At 47.4% G+C, this 17,942-nt stretch overlaps 10 protein-coding genes across 10 annotated transcripts; 5 read left to right on the top strand and 5 right to left on the bottom strand.

Annotated features, from left to right (window-relative positions):
* Nucleotides 1-67: 67 nt before the first annotated feature.
* N7479_004451 (uncharacterized protein) lies at nt 68-1,522 on the top strand (the record flags this gene model as incomplete). Its single annotated transcript, XM_057252148.1, has 1 exon — nt 68-1,522. One exon carries the CDS (start codon nt 68-70, stop codon nt 1,520-1,522), a length of 1,455 nt encoding a protein of 484 aa, XP_057111473.1.
* Nucleotides 1,523-2,011: 489 nt separating this feature from the next.
* Nucleotides 2,012-3,047, bottom strand: N7479_004450 (histidinol-phosphatase; the record flags this gene model as incomplete). Its single annotated transcript, XM_057252147.1, has 3 exons — nt 2,012-2,248; nt 2,301-2,837; nt 2,889-3,047. The coding sequence occupies 3 exons, from the start codon at nt 3,045-3,047 to the stop codon at nt 2,012-2,014; spliced, it is 933 nt and encodes a 310-aa protein (XP_057111472.1).
* An 816-nt stretch (nt 3,048-3,863) lies between these two features.
* Nucleotides 3,864-4,346, bottom strand: N7479_004449 (holo-ACP synthase; the record flags this gene model as incomplete). The annotated part of the gene is made up of 1 exon (XM_057252146.1): nt 3,864-4,346. One exon carries the CDS (start codon nt 4,344-4,346, stop codon nt 3,864-3,866), a length of 483 nt encoding a protein of 160 aa, XP_057111471.1.
* Nucleotides 4,347-5,085: 739 nt separating this feature from the next.
* On the bottom strand, nt 5,086-5,527 carry N7479_004448 (ATP19 family protein; the record flags this gene model as incomplete). The annotated part of the gene is made up of 3 exons (XM_057252145.1): nt 5,086-5,140; nt 5,237-5,364; nt 5,480-5,527. 3 exons carry the CDS (start codon nt 5,525-5,527, stop codon nt 5,086-5,088), a joined length of 231 nt encoding a protein of 76 aa, XP_057111470.1.
* Nucleotides 5,528-6,212: 685 nt separating this feature from the next.
* N7479_004447 (uncharacterized protein) lies at nt 6,213-7,564 on the top strand (the record flags this gene model as incomplete). Its single annotated transcript, XM_057252144.1, has 3 exons — nt 6,213-6,361; nt 6,610-7,150; nt 7,229-7,564. 3 exons carry the CDS (start codon nt 6,213-6,215, stop codon nt 7,562-7,564), a joined length of 1,026 nt encoding a protein of 341 aa, XP_057111469.1.
* A 1,012-nt stretch (nt 7,565-8,576) lies between these two features.
* Nucleotides 8,577-9,901, bottom strand: N7479_004446 (isocyanide synthase family protein; the record flags this gene model as incomplete). Its single annotated transcript, XM_057252143.1, has 3 exons — nt 8,577-9,011; nt 9,089-9,483; nt 9,556-9,901. 3 exons carry the CDS (start codon nt 9,899-9,901, stop codon nt 8,577-8,579), a joined length of 1,176 nt encoding a protein of 391 aa, XP_057111468.1.
* Nucleotides 9,902-10,269: 368 nt separating this feature from the next.
* N7479_004445 (Major facilitator superfamily domain general substrate transporter) lies at nt 10,270-12,895 on the top strand (the record flags this gene model as incomplete). Its single annotated transcript, XM_057252142.1, has 4 exons — nt 10,270-10,526; nt 10,578-11,178; nt 11,238-11,650; nt 12,079-12,895. The coding sequence occupies 4 exons, from the start codon at nt 10,270-10,272 to the stop codon at nt 12,893-12,895; spliced, it is 2,088 nt and encodes a 695-aa protein (XP_057111467.1).
* Nucleotides 12,896-13,745: 850 nt separating this feature from the next.
* On the top strand, nt 13,746-14,030 carry N7479_004444 (uncharacterized protein; the record flags this gene model as incomplete). The annotated part of the gene is made up of 2 exons (XM_057252141.1): nt 13,746-13,764; nt 13,849-14,030. The coding sequence occupies 2 exons, from the start codon at nt 13,746-13,748 to the stop codon at nt 14,028-14,030; spliced, it is 201 nt and encodes a 66-aa protein (XP_057111466.1).
* Nucleotides 14,031-14,077: 47 nt separating this feature from the next.
* On the top strand, nt 14,078-15,565 carry N7479_004443 (isocyanide synthase family protein; the record flags this gene model as incomplete). The annotated part of the gene is made up of 4 exons (XM_057252140.1): nt 14,078-14,579; nt 14,659-14,922; nt 14,976-15,097; nt 15,152-15,565. 4 exons carry the CDS (start codon nt 14,078-14,080, stop codon nt 15,563-15,565), a joined length of 1,302 nt encoding a protein of 433 aa, XP_057111465.1.
* A 230-nt stretch (nt 15,566-15,795) lies between these two features.
* N7479_004442 (uncharacterized protein) lies at nt 15,796-17,538 on the bottom strand (the record flags this gene model as incomplete). Its single annotated transcript, XM_057252139.1, has 1 exon — nt 15,796-17,538. The coding sequence occupies one exon, from the start codon at nt 17,536-17,538 to the stop codon at nt 15,796-15,798; it is 1,743 nt and encodes a 580-aa protein (XP_057111464.1).
* Nucleotides 17,539-17,942: the final 404 nt, after the last annotated feature.

The raw sequence follows: 17,942 nt of genomic DNA, 5'->3' as shown, positions 1-17,942 counted from the left end.
TTGAGACCGACCCCTTGCGGCTACATCTCATTCTTTCATATTATTTTCAGCAGCATCGTCTTTAGCCATGTTTACTTCAAAGCCGCAACTGACGTCCGAGACGTCACTGGATGCCCCAGCACCTCCAGTCGTTCACATTCCCCGTGAGGTTCGACGGTCCATCAAGGTCAATGAGGTATATAGCAAGGCCTTAGACCAACATGGCCCTGTGATCGTTGTCCCTCGACACGGTCGGGACGAGTACATCATTGATCACCGATACGCCCACGAGGTTCTGACCGATACCAAGAACTTCACTTTCGAGAAAGCGGTGTTCGAGTTGCTTCACCTAGGCTTCCTGGCCCTGTTCGACAATGGCGCCTTCGTCCATGATGTAGATAACCTGGTCGAAAAGAACGTCCAGCCTCGCATGAACGCCATTATCGAAAACATCTTCCCCGTCTTTGAACAATATTTCGATCGCATGGTGGACGAGCTCCCCAAACTCGCTTTTGGCAAGACGCCCGTCGAGTACCCCGACTTCTTTGAACGAATCCAACTCGCCGTCGCTCAGGCCATGGTCGTCGTGATCCTCGGGCATGCGCACGCCTCCTCCGTAGCCGCAAGCCATTTTGCAATGGTGGCAGTGGCGATGGCCAACCTGACGGGCATGCATGAGAATACGCACGAGTGGGTGCGGTTCCCGTGGCTCTGGGTGATCCACAACGGGTTTGCGGCCATCTTCTTCACCATTATCCCCCGGTTTTTTTTCTGCGTCGTACCTGCGCTGTGGAAGACGCGCAAAGAGCACTTGGAGAATGGCCTCGCCGCGCGACATGCCAATTTTGCCCCGCTCTTTGACATTCTGCTCACCCAACACTACGACGGCAAAACTGGCTTCTCGGCGCTTGCCGGGTTTTTCCGCTGCGTCATCCTCAGCATCGGCGTTATCTTTGCATCAATTCACCAGACTGTAGTCGCTGCCTCCTGGGTCCTGGTCACATTGACGCAGAAGCAGGCTGAGCACCTGCCAGCCCTGCGCCAGGAATGGGAGACGGTCAACCCGCCGGGCGAGAGCCTGACCGTCAAGAAGCTCAGCCAGCTCGCCTTGCTCGACTCTTTTATCCGTGAGACCTTGCGCACCAAGGGAGATTCGTGGGGTCCTGTACGACAGACGACGCAACCCGTCCGCGTGGGGCCATACGTCCTGCCCAGGGGTGCTATGTGCATGGTGCTTATCGCGCGCGCACATCAGCACCCCGACAACTATGGAACAGAGGGATGTGTATTCCACGGCTTCCAATGGTCGGAAAGGGGGCGGTCGGCCGCCCAGGGAAGCCACGATTTCCTGACTTTTGGACTGGGCCGGTGGGCCTGCCCCGGACGGCAGCTGGCTATCCACGAGATCAAGATCGTGCTCTACATGTTCTTTTCGAAATTTGATATCAGCCTCAAGGGGAACTGCTTTTGGATCACAAACACTATCAACACCACCTCCGTTGCGCCAGAAGCGACCTTGCTGTTGAAGCGGAGGGGCTGCTAGGGTCACCTTGAGCAACTAGATTCTGGCAGGGGAAAATGGAAGGACACACAATCTGCTCGTTTCTGGTTGGTGCTGTGTACGGGCCTGTCTCAGATCAATCCACCTCCAGATTATTGAAAGATTATTTTGGAGGGGGGCGAGGAGCGTGCATATACGTATTTTGAATTTATAGTTGTCTCCAGGGCGAAGTGGACCCCCAGCCCGGATCTTAATTGAACATCACATTTCCACATTTCCTCCCCTATAATATACAATGGTATGGCCTGTATAGGGCGGGAAATTTCGGGGGTTTATACAAAGTGCCACATAAAATGGTTGGAATCTGTTACAATGTTATTGATGTATAACTAATAGGATCAGACTACTCAGCCCTTTTGCTCGGACTAGAGAAGGGATCCTGCTATTTGTCCCCTTAATGTCCCACGGAGTACCTAGGTAGGTACGATAGTAGAAATATCAGGGAATATATATACAACTTATATCATTGAATCATGCCCAAAAGGCCATCTTCCTCACTTCCTCCACTGAAATTTCCACGATTTGCGTATTAGGGAACCGAGCATCGGGCACAGGAGATGACGCAGATGCTTCTAGTTGTAGATAATGCAGCATTGAAATACCAACCTGATCCAAGAAATCAAGCACAGGGCGGAAGTTCAAAGCAACCTGTTCGACGCCGTGGCTGTCATCAGACAAACAGAAGCGACCCTTACGCGACACAAATTCCTAAAATCATCAGATTAGTCGTAAGATACGTAACGAAAGATTGCATTTTTACCTTGCAAATCTCCGCTTTAGGATATGGTTCAGTCATTCCCTTGCGCAACGCAGCCGAATTGAGCTCCAGCATACCGCCATACGAAGCAATAAAGTCCAAATTCCGTAAAATCTTACTCCAGACCCCAGGCCAGGTAGTAAAGCTGCGCTCCATGTCATCACTCTTCAGACGAATCAAATCAAAATGGCCCACAACAAGCGGTTTTAGTTGCTCCAACATATCCAGCTGTGCATCGAAGTAGTCCTCGAACAGTCGCTCATCTGTTCCACCGGCTTTCTCTCGAGCCTGCTCGTACATAGGCCGGTCATAGTCGATTGGTACGGTGTGCATGTGGTGAACTGAGCCAATGAAGAATTCAAATGGAAACCGTGAAAGTGAGCGTTCGATCAAATCTTTAGAGGCGGGTCGGATCCAGTCAATCTCAAAGCCGATGATGATCTTGATCTTTGAGGCGTATTTCTCACGGAGAAAGACTGCTTCCTTCCAGTAGGCGGCTTCATTTGCTGCATGACTTTCTTCTGTAACGCCAGATTCAGACTGGATGATTGGTTAATTCGGGATTATGCAGTGGGTGCTTTTCTTACGCACTTCCTCGGGGTAGAAATCTTCTCTATGGCGGGGCATATGTTCGGTTAGACAGAAGACTTGCATCTTCTTGTCGATGGCAGTTTTAATAACATCTTCCAGGGAATTTTGGGCATGGCCAGGGCAGAATTGTCCTGAATGACTGTGATGCGAGAATGGCATGATTTATGAATATGTCACTACGACTCGTTAGCACAATATCCGAAGTGAAGACAGCGCTGTTAGATGGACAGGGATAGGCGTAGAGCTTTTTTTAAAAGAAAGTGAACAGATTCCTTACTCACATCTGATTTTTGGAATGTTTTACTGAAGAGTATGGAATATGCTGGTTTAGGTACGTTGGGCCCTGGGTGGATAGACGATAAGAACTTCTGTATCGCTTTATAAGCGAACATTTGAAGCCCTGGAGGTTAACAACCTCGGAAGGTACATTGGAAGTACTAACAGCTTTATAAATAACTAGTGAATAGTATTCTATATCCTAATATACAGTTTCTTAGTCGGACCTCGAATCATTTCCCCCCATGATTAATTCATTTAATATACCCCGATGAGATATTTCAGTTTTCCTCTTCTCGCCATCTCCTAGGTATCGCTGACCACAAGCTTTCGAATAACTCATATCAGACACCAACGAGAAGGTCCCAAAGTGAAGCGTACTACCATTTGAGTTGCGGACATACCTTGACCAGTACTACTTAAATTGCGAATATTGTAAGCATTGGGCCAGATCAGTTGAACCAGACGGCAAATCATGCCAAAGCCTTGACCTTCTCTACATCCTCCCTAGAAGAGGATGAGTCCCCAGTAGTTCCCCAGTAGTTACCGACTGAAATCATTTAGGTATGCATACCAGGCACGTAACTGCTGGCCGTCCAGCGCCGAGCCCGCCGCAGCCTTAGAGAGCAAGTGGGCTGGCTATCTTGGTAATGGCAATGAGCTCCAACCAACAAAGCAGAGCCAGATAAACCCAACAAGTCACCCAGCAGACAAAACAGTAGCAACCACATACTCCCCATCATGCGAGATTGACAACTTCGCGCTCCTGCGCTCACCCGCATCCCCATCCAGCGCATTCCCAAGATAAACAATCTCAGGCCTCCGACTCACACCCTCACCAAACCTTCCCCCATCCTCCTGAATCCGGACCATGACATCTTTCCACCCAATCGAAGCCGCACCAGACGGCGCTGCTTTGCGCGCTGCCTCCTTCGCCGCAAATCGTCCCGCCAGCCAGCGTGTTATGTCCGCTGGCACAGGTGGAGGTTGTTGGTGGTATGCAGTGCGCGCTTTAAGGACATCACCGAAGCGTGTGTGGAAGTCGTGTTGTTCTTGGTCGCAGAGGATGCGGCGCGTGAATCGTGGGAGGTAGTTGGGTCGGGCAAGGAGACGGGTTATTCGTGGGATATGGACGATGTCTGTGCCAATGTTCAGGGGGAATGGGAAAGGAAGGGTTTTCATTTTGAGTTTTCTGATTGGTGGTGGTGTTTGGGAAAGTTGTTGTGAAGGTGAAGTGGTAGGTAGGAGGGTTGCAGCAGAGGTGTTAGACATCTCGGGATAGCCGTTAGAGTGTTTTTTTCCCAAGGGTACCTAGGTAGCACTTGAATTGCTCAACTCGTTAGAAGGCCATTAATCGTGTATGAGGGTCGTGTGTGGATGTTAGGGCGGTTTTCAGAGCATGCTTGTTCTTGCTGTTTACATCTACGTCTTCTCGTTTCGCTCTACATTCCCTCATTGGTACATCCACCCCACTGACTGAATAAGCGAGCTGATCGCAGTTACAGAGAGCAATACTCATACCAGAGTGAAGGTCCATAGCTAGCTCTTATCAAGCACAGACTCCGAGCGACCCGGTGTGATATTGCGTCGAAGTAATTGTACCACTCGACTTTCTTCCGCGATTGATCTTGCTCGATGACAAGGAGAAGACCAGAACCGAAAACCAGTGTCAAGATGATAATTTTCTATGCAGCGTACACGCCTCCTATGTACAGATCAATCAACCTCATCCGCTGACATCCCAAAATCGGTCCGTGTAGCTTCTCGAAAAAAACGTGGTCACAAAAAACGCCACGGAAGGGCGGATAAACATCGTTGCGCGCTAGAAATGGCACGAGGGCGGAGGCAGTTTGTTCGGATTAAAAATCCCAACTGTTCACGTTCGACCGCTCCATCAGTATAAACCGTATCGAGGGGTTGTTTAGTGGCCAGCGGCGGGCTTCTTCTCGCCGCCATCAACCTCCTTCATGAAGTTCCTGTAAGATATGCAGTCAGTAATACGATCGGGGCTGATACTGAGATGCTTTTCGTAGTTGGCAGCTCTATGTTCTCTGCGATGGTGTTGGACATACTGGACGAAGTTCTCCTCATCCTTAGAGGCGGCGTTGATAGGAGGACCCTGAGCGGTCTTGGGCTTCTCACCACCGGACATGGCGAGCCAAGAACCGGCGAACATGGTGCCGAGGGTGGCCATGGCGAGCTAATGAGGGGGTGGAAAGAACCCAGTCAACTTTCATGTTTCACAGGTATCCGCACGAAGCGCGAGAGAGGGATGGCAAGCGCGCAGCGGCGTTTTCGGAAAGATAAAAACTTACAACGTGAGAGCCGACCTTCTTGCCGGCGAGCTGGTAGTAGACAACCATTTTGTAGGGTTGGAATTGAAGTACAGCGAGAGGTTCAATTGGTAGCGATGTGGACGGAATCCTCAGGCTTGGACCAAACGACGAGGTCGGCACGGATACCGCCTTTCCTAATTTGGTTAGAAAATTCACATGACTTCGGAACTGTGGATGATTAGGTAAGGATGCTCGGCCACCCGGGTGTATCCGATATCATGTGACCTCCTCGGAATGAACGTCACGGGTGCATTAGCATATGAAGATCAATCACAGCACGAAAATACCGAGAAGTACGGAGTACATACATACTATTGGAAACCGACGAAGGATAATAATTAAATTGAAAGCTTTGATGATGAACAATAATAAATGTTGAATTCAACCGTGAGACATCCCATGTATTACTTCTACCCCAGATCCTGACCTACCTCGGAGGGGACTATGCTACCTCGGAGGAAGGTATCCCACAACTAACGCTGTATATCCCGGTTATGGCTGTGTGTTCCGGCTGTAGTGTGCGGTTAATATGAGATTCTTTTAATAATAGCTTGTTTCCCTTGCATAACTTTTCCTTGTTCTTCTTTACATTTTTCATATCATATACCCCTTCCTCCTTGATTTCCTGTCATTTGGCACGCAAATACATAAGTGTTGCTTTTTTCAAAACGACTACATAACCAATAACTGACCATACCATACTACTTACGCAATGGTCTGGGGCGGTCGTCAACAGGATGAACCCCAGTCTCCCCCGCAGGAATTGTTGGATAAGCCTATAGTCCGAGAGAAGCTCCCCGCAAAATTGCAAGAGCTGGTTGATCGCGAAGACGAACTCTACGATGATCTGTACTCCCAATAGTATGTCAAACTCTTTAACTCTCCATTGTTTTGTAGTCCCAGGTATATTGTTGCATGCTCGGAGGTGGAGGGGAGAAAGAGAGTGTGGAGCGGTCCACGGGTACTTCCCGGCTTGAGTCGATGACATACGTACTTACCCGTGGACCACCCGTGGACTCATCAAACTCACCTCTAGCAAACCAACGCAACGCCAAACCCCACAAAAAGACAAAACATAAACTGACGATGGGCACTTCGATTGACGGCAGCTCGGTCAACTCTACAGATACACCGTTCCGTTATGCCGCGTACGCCAATCGAATCCGCACGATCCTACTCTCTGCCCATCGATATGTCGCCTATACCTCAGACATCGGCGAGTCCTTCCGTCCGATCGCACACCCATGGCTTGTGCGCTCTGCCTACGGTATCTCGTGGACATACCTGCTAGGTGATGTTGGTCACGAGGGCTACAAGGCCTATCTCCGGAACTGGAACGCACTGGCTCCCACCGGCGAGACATATAAGGATGCTAGCCAGCCTTCGCAGAACCAAATTATCAAGGGTATGGTGACGGGAAATATGATGATTGGCAACTCAGCTGAGTCCAAGAATGCGCTTTCAAACTGGCCGACCCCGGAGATCCCGCTTGCAGAGGACTACCGCATGGTCATGGCCAAGCGCGCGGTGTTCCAGAGTATCGCGAGTATGGGATTGCCGGCATTCACAATTCACAGCGTTGTCCGCTATTCTGGCCAGATGGTGAAGGGTGTCAAGAGTGCGTTTATTCGTACCTGGACGCCAGTCGGGGTATGTACCGTTTCCTTTTCGGCAAAAACGCCAATTCGCAAATTGGTGAATATGATGCTAATACACTGTTTCTGATAGCTTGGTCTCGCTGTTGTTCCCTTCCTTCCCTATATCTTCGACCACCCCGTCGACGAGGCCGTTGAATGGGTCTTCCGCACCGGTCTTCGTGCTTACGGCGGTGAAGCAGCCGTCCGCCCACTTCCTGGTAAGAGCCTGCCTCCCCGAGAAGAGGAGGAAGTCCGTGCCGCTGCGGCGGCAGATCTCTCCTGGGACGAGTACAAGGCCGAGCGGGATCGAGCGCGCGAGCTCCGTCGCCAGTCAAGTGATCAGACCGGCAATGGTGGAATTGCATCGCTGACAAGCTGGTTTGGAAAGTCTGAATCGGAATTGGATAAGAAGAAGAAGAAGGAATGAGGTAAATACACAAATTTTTATATATCCTTTTAACTAGAGTGCTGTCTTTGGCTGCTTCTGTCTTTTGCGTATGAGCGCATCTCCCTTATCACTTATTGTACATATAACTTCCCATTATCTGATCTCCTCTTCCTACTGATATCCACTGGGCTTGCTTATGCATGTACACCCAACCATTCTGAACAAATACAATTCATCATCATTAATCTATTTTGCCGGGTATCTTCCCCCTTGATACTAGATCCTACTGAATAATGTGACCGGAGCTATCCAGAATCACATTGTGGTATCTGACGTCTGCATGAACAATTTGTTCGCCACGCTCTAAGATACGCCCTTCCTCGGCTTCTTCGAAATGTGTAACCCCGTGCATGATGGGCAAGCTGTTGGTAAGCGTGAATTTTGATGTCGAACGCCTGATACTCAAACTATGTAGTGGGTCAGGTTTCATGAGATGTCTTTGTCTGGTCAATGGCATATCTATGCTGACTGTCCCAGCAGCTTGAAAACATTTCACTCATGCGAAGTTGCAAACAACGATAGCCTTGGCAAAAGCACAAGGCGAAGCTAATTCGAGATATTCTGGTGGAAAGAGAAACAAAAGGACAAGGCCTGTCTTGTGGATAGTCAAAGACAAAAGCAAGATCAGATCGGAGTTACTGTCTCGAAGCTTGGACATCATTGATGAAGGGTTTGTCTGATTGAACAAGCCAACTCTTGAAGGCCTGCCCAAAACAAGCTTAGAATAGAAGTGAGGTCTAAATACCCTTGATCCTAGCCAGAGTCGGGTTAGTTTGCCTCAAGAACCCATGGTTCTGAATAAAAGAACGCAGGGTGGATCCACCACCTTAGATTCCAAAGTTCCAAGGTTGGAAGGCACCTTTCCCGAATGTTACTCTTTGGTTAATTAAAAACAATTTGTTATTATCCTCAGCATCTGTCACTGGACCTTGTATTCTCTTTTCCAGTAGCATGTGATATTAACACAATGGAACAGGTGAAATTCAAACAGTCACACGTCATTTGGCACCTCAAAGCCCTCCACACGAACCGACTTGGTCTGATACTGTATAATCAAACGAGCTAGCTTCAAGCGGTCATCTCTACCAAGCGTCTGAGTGTTCTGACAACGGTTCTTCACAATTAACCCGTCGTAGTCATGCTGAAACTCCACCGTTGCTTCCCATTCATATACCGGGTTCCGCTCTCTAAAGTAATAGGGCCGGCCATGCCTCATGACGACCTCATAGATTTTGCGAAATTCTCGAGAGTTCCCAGTCTTGATTTCCCCATTTGGCAACACTACCACACTTGCATGCCATGGCATATCACCAAACAGGTCACCTTGCCGTAGCAGGGGAATGGAGATCTTATTTCGCCCTAATGAAGGGTGAATCGAAAGACGGATGTGTTTTCCAAGAGTGGCGTTAATGACGGCTTCATATGCCTGAGAAAACAGTAAGCCAGGGAGTGAGATCTCTAGGACATCCAAAACATCAAGTATATCATAGTATTGAAACTTACGATGAGCCGGTTGATCATGGTTTTCGTCCTCTTGGACACCTCAACCGCGTAGAGCGCCGGGTCGGCCGCGAGAAGAGGGTCAAAACCTTTGGCCCATTTTATATCCTCTGAGATGCGACTAAAATAGCTCTCGTATGTTGTCTTGGTATCTGGATTTGTCTCCAACTCATGATCAATGTCAAATCTCGGATCGAAGTATGTGGGTGACATCAGTTTCTCCCTGCAGGCGGGGACAAGATGTAGGTAATCTGCCTTGGGAATTTTCTCGCCATCTCCTAACCGCAGCAAATTTGTAAGCCGGATGAATTGGATAGAAGAAAAGTGTTTCTCTTGGGCGATTTTTCGCAGCTCCATGCCATAGTCGTAATATTTGTCGTCGGGAACGCCGACCAAGTCTGCATCATTAGTTTCTCTGTTTCATTCTCGATAATTATATGACTACTGGACTGAGATAAGAAATGACCTACCATTATACACTGGCCCATCACAAATAAGGATTAGTCGCGCGCCGTAAGGGTAGACCTTTGAGATCTCCTCGCACAGATGATTCAACTTTGCCAGACCTAATTCTTCTCCTAGATCAGCCCCATCTCCTAGCACTTTGTCCTGGTTCGGGCTCTTCCATGGAAATGCAGGTAAGACCATGGTTACCGGCTGGTTTGTCGTGATATTAATCTTCAACTTCTCAGGCAAGGACTCAAACACTGTTCCGACATCCTTTTGATGGCCATCTTTGCTCGAATGCAAGCAAAACCGCTTGAACACCTCGATTACCCTTTGAGGCACTTCCTCTGAATTGTATTCAAATTTCATTATTAGTAGAATGCAGATGAATTTGCGGATGTGTGCAGCAAAATGGGGCCGTGGGTGTTCGGATGTTATTGTTATCCCTTCGTGTCAAGATAAACATCCGATTGTAGGCAGCGACATATAGTTTACAGTATTTTATCAAATTACCTCCACAACCTATATGTACTCATACCTGTAGTACATAGTACCTGTACTCTGTAAAAAAAAAACAGAAACATGTCTGCAAGCTTTCTGCAGGGAGCGGGTACATGGACACCTGAGGAGTCATATTTTAGAATTCAATGCTCATATAGTTACTGCCCGCTTCCCATTCTATTTTCCGAAGGTTGAGCGATATTCTCTTTTTGCGCTTTGGAGTCATCCCAACCAATATGGGCCAGCCAAATATATCCCAGGGCAATGCAGCCGGAACATACTTGACGGCCGCCGCTTCGTCCTATACAACGTCGGCCACTACCTATCCTACTCTTACCGAAGAATCTCCGCTATTTGTTCCCTCAAATTCTCATCAACAAGATGAGGACCGCAAAGCTGAGAATAACGAAATCCCTGATGGAGGTCTCGTGGCCTGGACCCAGGTTCTGACAGGACACTTAGTCGTGTTCAATGTATGGGGCTATATCACATCGTAAGGGAACTGTCACATCCGATGAGAATTTCATCTAGTAACATGATGCAGGTATGGATTCTTCCAGGAATACTACGTTCAAACTCTCGATATCAGCCCAGCGAATGCATCTTGGATCGGAGCGGTGCAGATGTTCCTCGTCCATTTTCTGGCCTCTCTCTCAGGCAGAGCAATGGACGCGGGTTATCTGAGACAATGTATCACTCTTGGATGTTTTTTTCAAGTTGCAGGAGCATTGGCCACCTCATTCGGCACAAAGTTATGGCATTTTTGGCTAGCGCAAGGCATCGTCAGTGGGATTGGCCACGGACTTGTCTTCAGCCCCATGATTTCGCTGTACGCGACATACTTCAACTCCAAGCGAGTGATGGCCGTCTCGCTGGCTTCTTGTGGAGCAGCGACTGGAGGGATGGCATTTCCTGTGGTCGCTTACAAGTGTTTCGACAATATTGGATTTGCATGGACTGTCCGGATCATGACTGCCATTATCCTGTTCAACAGCATTATAATTGTCAAGTACACCAGATCTCGGATTATACCTCGGAGTCCTCCTCCCTGGATTGATTTCAGTGCGTTCCACGAACGCCCTTACCTCCTTTTTTCGATCGGCTCATTCCTGATCTTCGAAGGTATTTACTTTGCATACATATATGTAAGTTTCGTTTTGTATAACATTTGGGCTGGCGGTATAACAACTAACAACATCTCCAGCTTAGACAGTATGCCCAAGCTCACACAGGATTTACTGCATCAGATTCACTTCTCCTCCTGATCCTGATGAACGGCGTTGGTGTTCCGTCCCGCATCGCATCTGCATTCGTGGCAGACCGGTGGCTGGGTGCGGTAAGGACTTGCATTGCAGTCTCAATCCCTTGCGGTATCGCCATTCTAGGGTGGATTGGTGTACACACCCATGTTGGCATGTTCATTTGGGCCACGGTCTATGGGTTACTGGTTAATTGTGCGCAGAGCCAATTGCCCGCTGCGAATGCGTACTTTGGATCCAAAGACCCGGAGAAATCCGGAACACGTGTTGGGATGATCACCACGATCAATAGCATTCCACTATTAACTGGGCCGTATATAGCAGGACAGCTAATCGCGTTACGGGAAGGCGATTACTTGTACGCGCAATTGTTCGGGGGTATTTGCATTTTGACTGGGGCGTTGTTTGTAGTCGGGTCTCATTTTTCAGGGGCTTGAAATTACCATACATGATTATATTTCAATAATAGAGAGTTATGCTGTGTATCTAACTACTTGTCTTACCCCGGGGATGGCGGCACTAATTTAGGTATCATCATCAAGCTACCTAACATACATACACGGTAGACTTGTTTGGCATACTACCTTATTTTTTCGCTGTCATCCTCATATGAACATATGAATACATTTCCCCCCTTGAGATTATATCAACTGATCTTAGCGAATTAACAAAAAAGTGTGACCTGCTTTAGTTCGGAATGGCATCCCTGTTACCACGTTTTCTCCAACTGATCTCCTCACGAGGTTTCTCCTCCACCAACGGAGTATTACACGAAATGGCCCTCAGACCTTTTCATTACCACCTTCCATTGTTCCCAGGGTTCCAACTGCTGGACGTGGCCGCCCCACTGGACATTCTCAACATCCGTACCCAGTACCCTGACACATCAGCCATCACTCTGACTGTATCAGCTGCAACTCTCGACCCGGTCTCAGTGAAACCAATCCCACCTGCTAGAGCCAAATGGCGATTTGATCTGCCCGCCTCAAACATCAATACAGCTTGCAACCAGCAAATTTTGCCACAATGTACCTTTGCTGACGTGATCTCTGCCCTGAAAGCGGGGAAAGTTGCCGACGATGGCAGTGGCGAGTTCAAACCTATTGATGTGTTGATCATCCCAGGTGGCCCCGGGACACGTTTGAACCGTGTTTACAACACTAGTACTACATCCGATGAGGTTAAAGTCTCTAACACAAAAGAGGTTCAGGATTTTCTCATCGCTGCTGCACCCTATGTCCGCCACAGCATCATTACTGTCTGCACGGGCAGCCATCTCCTCTCGCAGACTGGTCTTCTGGAGGGACGCCAGGTAACTACGAATTCAGCTCGCTATGACGATGTCAGTAAACAAACGAGCGATGTGAAATGGCAGCGCAATAGACGATGGTTGCGTGATAGTATTCCTAAGGATGCGGTGTCTGACGGCCTGTCGTTCCTGCCTGGGATTGAGATATGGTCATCTGCTGGAATAACTGCAGGTATTGATGTGATGCTGGAGTTTATTTCGGCGCATTACGGTGGCATCGAAGTCGGAATCGAGACTGCAAGGCGGATGGAGTATCGCTGGGAGCGAGAGAAGGAAGCTTCTTACTTCCTGTGAAGGGTTGGCCAAAATAGGTTCCCAAAGTTACGCATGAGCTCAATTTCCTTGACTGAGGCTTCGGAGGTAATACTTGATGCGAATTACGAAAGCTTTGAGAATATCTAATACTCCCCGGTCTTGGCATGAATATTGTCAGGCCGTGAAATTTGAGTCATTTCAAGCACTTGACATGTCATCCTTAATAGCAGTAGTGATTTGTATCACTATTACAAACAATAGAGTAGTGGTACTTAATCGGTCAGTCTACCTTCGAGCTCGCACTCTGAAGACCCTGGGCCTTTTTGACTTCTCGTAATGTTGTAGCCTTCGGCTGTCAAAATAACGAAATTTCACATCGACATTTACCTTCATCCCCGGAACCTTTTGCCAGAGACATCTGTTGGTTCCCCCGTAGCCCGACCTCTCGTGCGAGGTATTCCCAAATCCAATCTAATCGGGAAACGACCCCCAAATCATGCATGAACAGCCACTTCAACTGCTATAGGATTCTTGAGTATTTTTGTTCAAATAGTAACAAGTTTGCGTGTGATATGGCGTATCTACTCATAGATATACATATATGTATGTAGTGTCCATCTTATTGTTGTTGTTCTCCAAAGCTCTTCTATGAAATGCCTGATTGTTGAGTGGCTTTGGGCCCCCTATAGGTTCAGGACCATGTAGGCGCCTTGGCAATTCTATCTTTCTTTCTCTCTGTTCCTTTCTCTCCTCGGTCTATTTGCTACATAATGAATGTACACAATTTTTTTTCTTCTCCGTGAAGATCTCTCATTGTGTAGCACTCCCTAGACTAATCCGGAAACATGAAATCAGTCATACTCCAAATCATGCACTGGTTTCAACACACATGTACAAAGTGTCAGATGGTAAGCAATACCCCTTCATTTCCCTTGTGCAACAGCATAGTTCCAGTTCAAGAATTCGCCGAAAAGAATTTATTAATAAAAAAGGACAAGGAAGGGGACAGGGGAGTTTCGAAGGCGAATATGTACATTTCAGTCAACGAAAAGCAGAAGCAATCGAGAGAAATGTGGCGAGAAAGCCACCAAATTCCAATACAAGATCCGGGGATATCACCCCTATAAAACACGAGAATATTCGAATACCTGATCCACCCCTTCCCAATCCCTAGTTCCAGCCCCAACCTCTCCGCTCCCGTCTATCATGAACTATATCAAAATGCTAGCAACAACAGTAGTCCAAGTTTCTGCCCCCCTAGACATAATTCCTTTGGACCGTCCCACCCCCACCCCAAAGACTCGAGTCTCCTTCCTCCCTAAACCACACCCAATCCCCCCCAAACCCGAAGCCACCACCAACTTCTATCCCGATACACCGGCAATATGTCCCACATTGACCTACCTAAAGGCAAAGGAAATACTGGATATCGTGGAGCGCTACGGCTCTCATGAGTGCACAACCGCAGCCGGAGAGTGGCTCGGCCGGTCATCGTTCATGCCACACGTGCAGACACATATCGCAGCCAACAAAGCGATTTCCATGGTTTTACCTGCTTTTCCAATGAAGAGTAATAATCGCATGGACAAGGTGCTGGGTGCACTTCCAGATTTAGGGGACGAGCTTGGGTTGGCCCGGTTGGTGAATCTTTGTCGGGATATTAAGGTTATTTACCCGCCTGGTGGGGTTGTGGTTATTGTTACGGATGGAGTTTGCTATAATGGTGGGATCCAAGTCTCCATTTCATTTAAATATGAATGTCAGATACAGGGTTGAATGCTAATTTGATTCCTGGATTTTAGATCTTACAGGGATATCTGATGAAGAGGTCTGGGAATATGGGAATCGACTGCGGAAGATCGCTGTTGAGAAGGGATATGCTTGTATTCAGTTCCACCGTATTATGAATATGCTGGGCCTTTATACTTGCGCTCAGATTTCCAAATCGGATTATGTGAAGCTCTGTGGTTTATCGAGGGCTGAACTTCATCGACGCTGTGGACAGCAGGGGTTTGATGTCGATAAGTTTTTGAAAAGTGATGAGGATTATCTGAGGACTTATAATGGTAAGTGCGTTGCTTTTGAATTTGGTAAATGTATCATGGCTGATTCAATGCAGGATATGATAAGTTCATGAAAGTTGATCTCAAGTTCAGCCCAGTGACCAAAGACTGCGCTGGTCCCAAGCAATATAAGAAAATGATCAAGAGTATTGCAAAAGCAATGATTGTGCGCGGGGTGGTATGTCATGTCGAGTGCTACATAAAATAGCAATACTAACCCCATGGATTATAGGAGTATGCGGAGCTAGTACGCCAAATTTACCCTGACTCGCTGCGTCTCTCCATTCATCCCTCCTCAGGGCAGACGAAGCTGTCCTGTCCCCTTATCCCACAGAAGAATTCATTTTCCATGAGTCCTTGGCACTGTAGTGTCGCAGTGACAACTGCAGGGGAATTTATAACAGCTCACCAATCCGTACTTCGACAGAAGTTTGACCTCATTACTAAAAACGGTCGACCATATTTCTTCCGTGAGAGCTCGCCACTCTTCAATTGGGATACCAAAGTTGATTTCGAGCATCTTTACGGTCAAAACTTGGTTATTAGGGCACAGCAACAGAATGATCAAGAACTACCTGACTCGGATTTGGACAAGTTGGCGCTTTTAGCAATTCAACAGAAGAGTGTGTCCTTTGTCTATGTGTAAATCCTGTATCCTGACAGAAAGGGTATATCGGTTATTGAATGTATTAATTTTCATTTAATCTACAGGATCTAATACGAACAATTTAGCAGCTACGGTAGACCAACATAGCCAACTGGCTTCGCAGTGCTTTACCTAGAATTTTGCGGGATATTTATCTGTCTCGTTATGTATTCAAATGCCTAGTATGTCATTTTTGCTCATATTCGTCGTATCGCGTATATTCAATACCATCAGATAGCCGGGATATTCGTTGTCCACGTATCAATGTACACCTCATCTGGCATAGATCGCAGACTAGAAAATGCTAGCCCTAGGATCATTAGTCTGGAAAGGCAGTATACCAGACTAGTAGCGTATATAATGCACAAGTTGAATTCCTTCCGAAACTTGGGCAACAATGTCGTCCGTGGGAAAACGTTGGTCTTTGCGTTGTCAATATTCGTTTTGGGACCATCTCCGTTCAAACAATCCACGAGTTCTTTGAAATCAGATAGAAAATTCCTGGGTAGGCTGACTGGTCCAACTCTCTTAGAGTGAGGTCCATTTTCGAGGAAACTGATCATGCAATCCAGAAAAACAGGATGTGCAATTCTATCTGAGAAGATCTCTTTGTAGTGTGTCTGTTCCATCTTTTCTTTGTCCACAACAGCATATATGTCTTCCAACCTCGTTTTTGCTTTATACAGATCCTGTTGATACAGAGAGTCTCGACAATGCCAAGAGATTTCCCGTAATAGATTTATACAGCCACACATAAACTCGCGCGTCCTGTCTGTCCGAAGGGTAATCTGCGTTAGGGGAATAATCGCCAGACCGGTCATAGGAACTGTGATGGAGAGAACTGTGGCAACCCTCCATAGGGTCTTTTCAATCTCTGTAGGGAAATGGAAGTTCCAAGCTATCAGATGGAGGCATCCGAATGCAGCCGACATGATAGCCAATGTTGGAATTGCCACATGAGTTGTCTTGGATGCTCCTACGGGAATATTGTCGTTCTTGATGCGGTCAACTCTTTGATCATCATGGGAGCTCCGGTGATTGGTGAGAATTTCCCAGAGATTGTCATGATTTCTTATAAATCTGAGTGGCTCGGCGCTAGTTTTCTTATGCCAGACTGTTATTGGAACACCGATATCTTGAGGCTTATACCAATATACAATATAGGTGCCTATCCCAAAAGCAGCCAGACCGAGTGTGAGAGCTTCCAGTTGAGAGAAAGGTAGGCTCTGTGTCTTTCGGACAATAAGAGAAAGCACTAGTTGTGCTATCTGCAGGAGCGCAATTCCCTTCGCGAAGAAGTCTAGTTTGCTTTTATCCGCAATGTCATCTCCAGTGACTTTGGGCATTTCGTAAATATCGTATTCTTGAGCATATTGCGAGGCAGTCAAGGGAAAATGGATGCTCCCTTGATAATGAAAGCCACCCATATTTGCGAAATAGGAGTGCGCAAGTGTCCAGTCTGGGATTTCTTTGGTGTCGGGTTCTCCGGGCCCTTCAGACTTCGGAAGATTCTCGGATTTTGATTTCTTGGATTCCAATCCATCTTTGGCATCGACAGTCTCGACATCTTGCTGCTGACTACGAGCTGATTTGGGGATGAGTGGCCGGATCATCCAAGGGTATTTTGCAACCTTCCTGTCCGTGTACTTCTTGATGTCCTCCGTTCCTTGTACAGCCAAAATGAGCTCAAAGAATGCGTGTGCCAAAATAAACTCAGGCAAGAAAACAGTGATTGCCATCCACTTCAGCCTTCGCAGGGTTTCTCTGATGGCTCCATCGTGATCTGCCTGCCCCGGGACATTTAGGTGTTGGATGCTCCATGTGCAGGCAACAATGGTTGTCAGACAGCTCAGGATAATGTCCCAGGTGCCGCGTCTATCAGGGCCCCCTTGCCATCCGACTTGAAGTGAGCCAGTCTCTTCGGTAGCTATCGCCAGAACAGGGATTGAATATATCAAGATCAAAAACAACATTGCATATCCGTTCCGGGACTCAGATATCTTAGATCGAACAGGTTTGCCCCAAGCAGCTACACTCCTTATATCTCCGCTAGGTGAAAGAACTATCCATGTCCGGATTGTAGAGTATCCGAACTATTATTACCTTGCCGCTTGTAGTGGATATCTCCGAGCCGCTAGGTGTGACATGGCTTGCATATAAAACTTACAGCCAATCGGATTTGGAGGAAATGAAGACCAGCCAGCCAAATTAGGTTAATTAATATGCCAACCTTAGAACCCGACCTCTTATTAGGGCACTGCCACGACAGCGCGAGGAGGAACACTGATGCACGCACGCCACCGATTTTACGTACAGTATCTTTTCAAATACATACACCAAATTAGATACATAAAAAGCTAACTATAGGCTACATATT

This window comes from Penicillium vulpinum (assembly GCF_028829585.1).
Source record: "Penicillium vulpinum strain IBT 29486 chromosome Unknown utg000002l_segment0_segment0, whole genome shotgun sequence".
Classification (NCBI taxonomy): Eukaryota; Fungi; Ascomycota; class Eurotiomycetes; order Eurotiales; family Aspergillaceae; genus Penicillium; species Penicillium vulpinum.
Note: the sequence above shows the minus strand (reverse complement) of the source record. Positions and strands in the feature narration are given on the sequence as shown.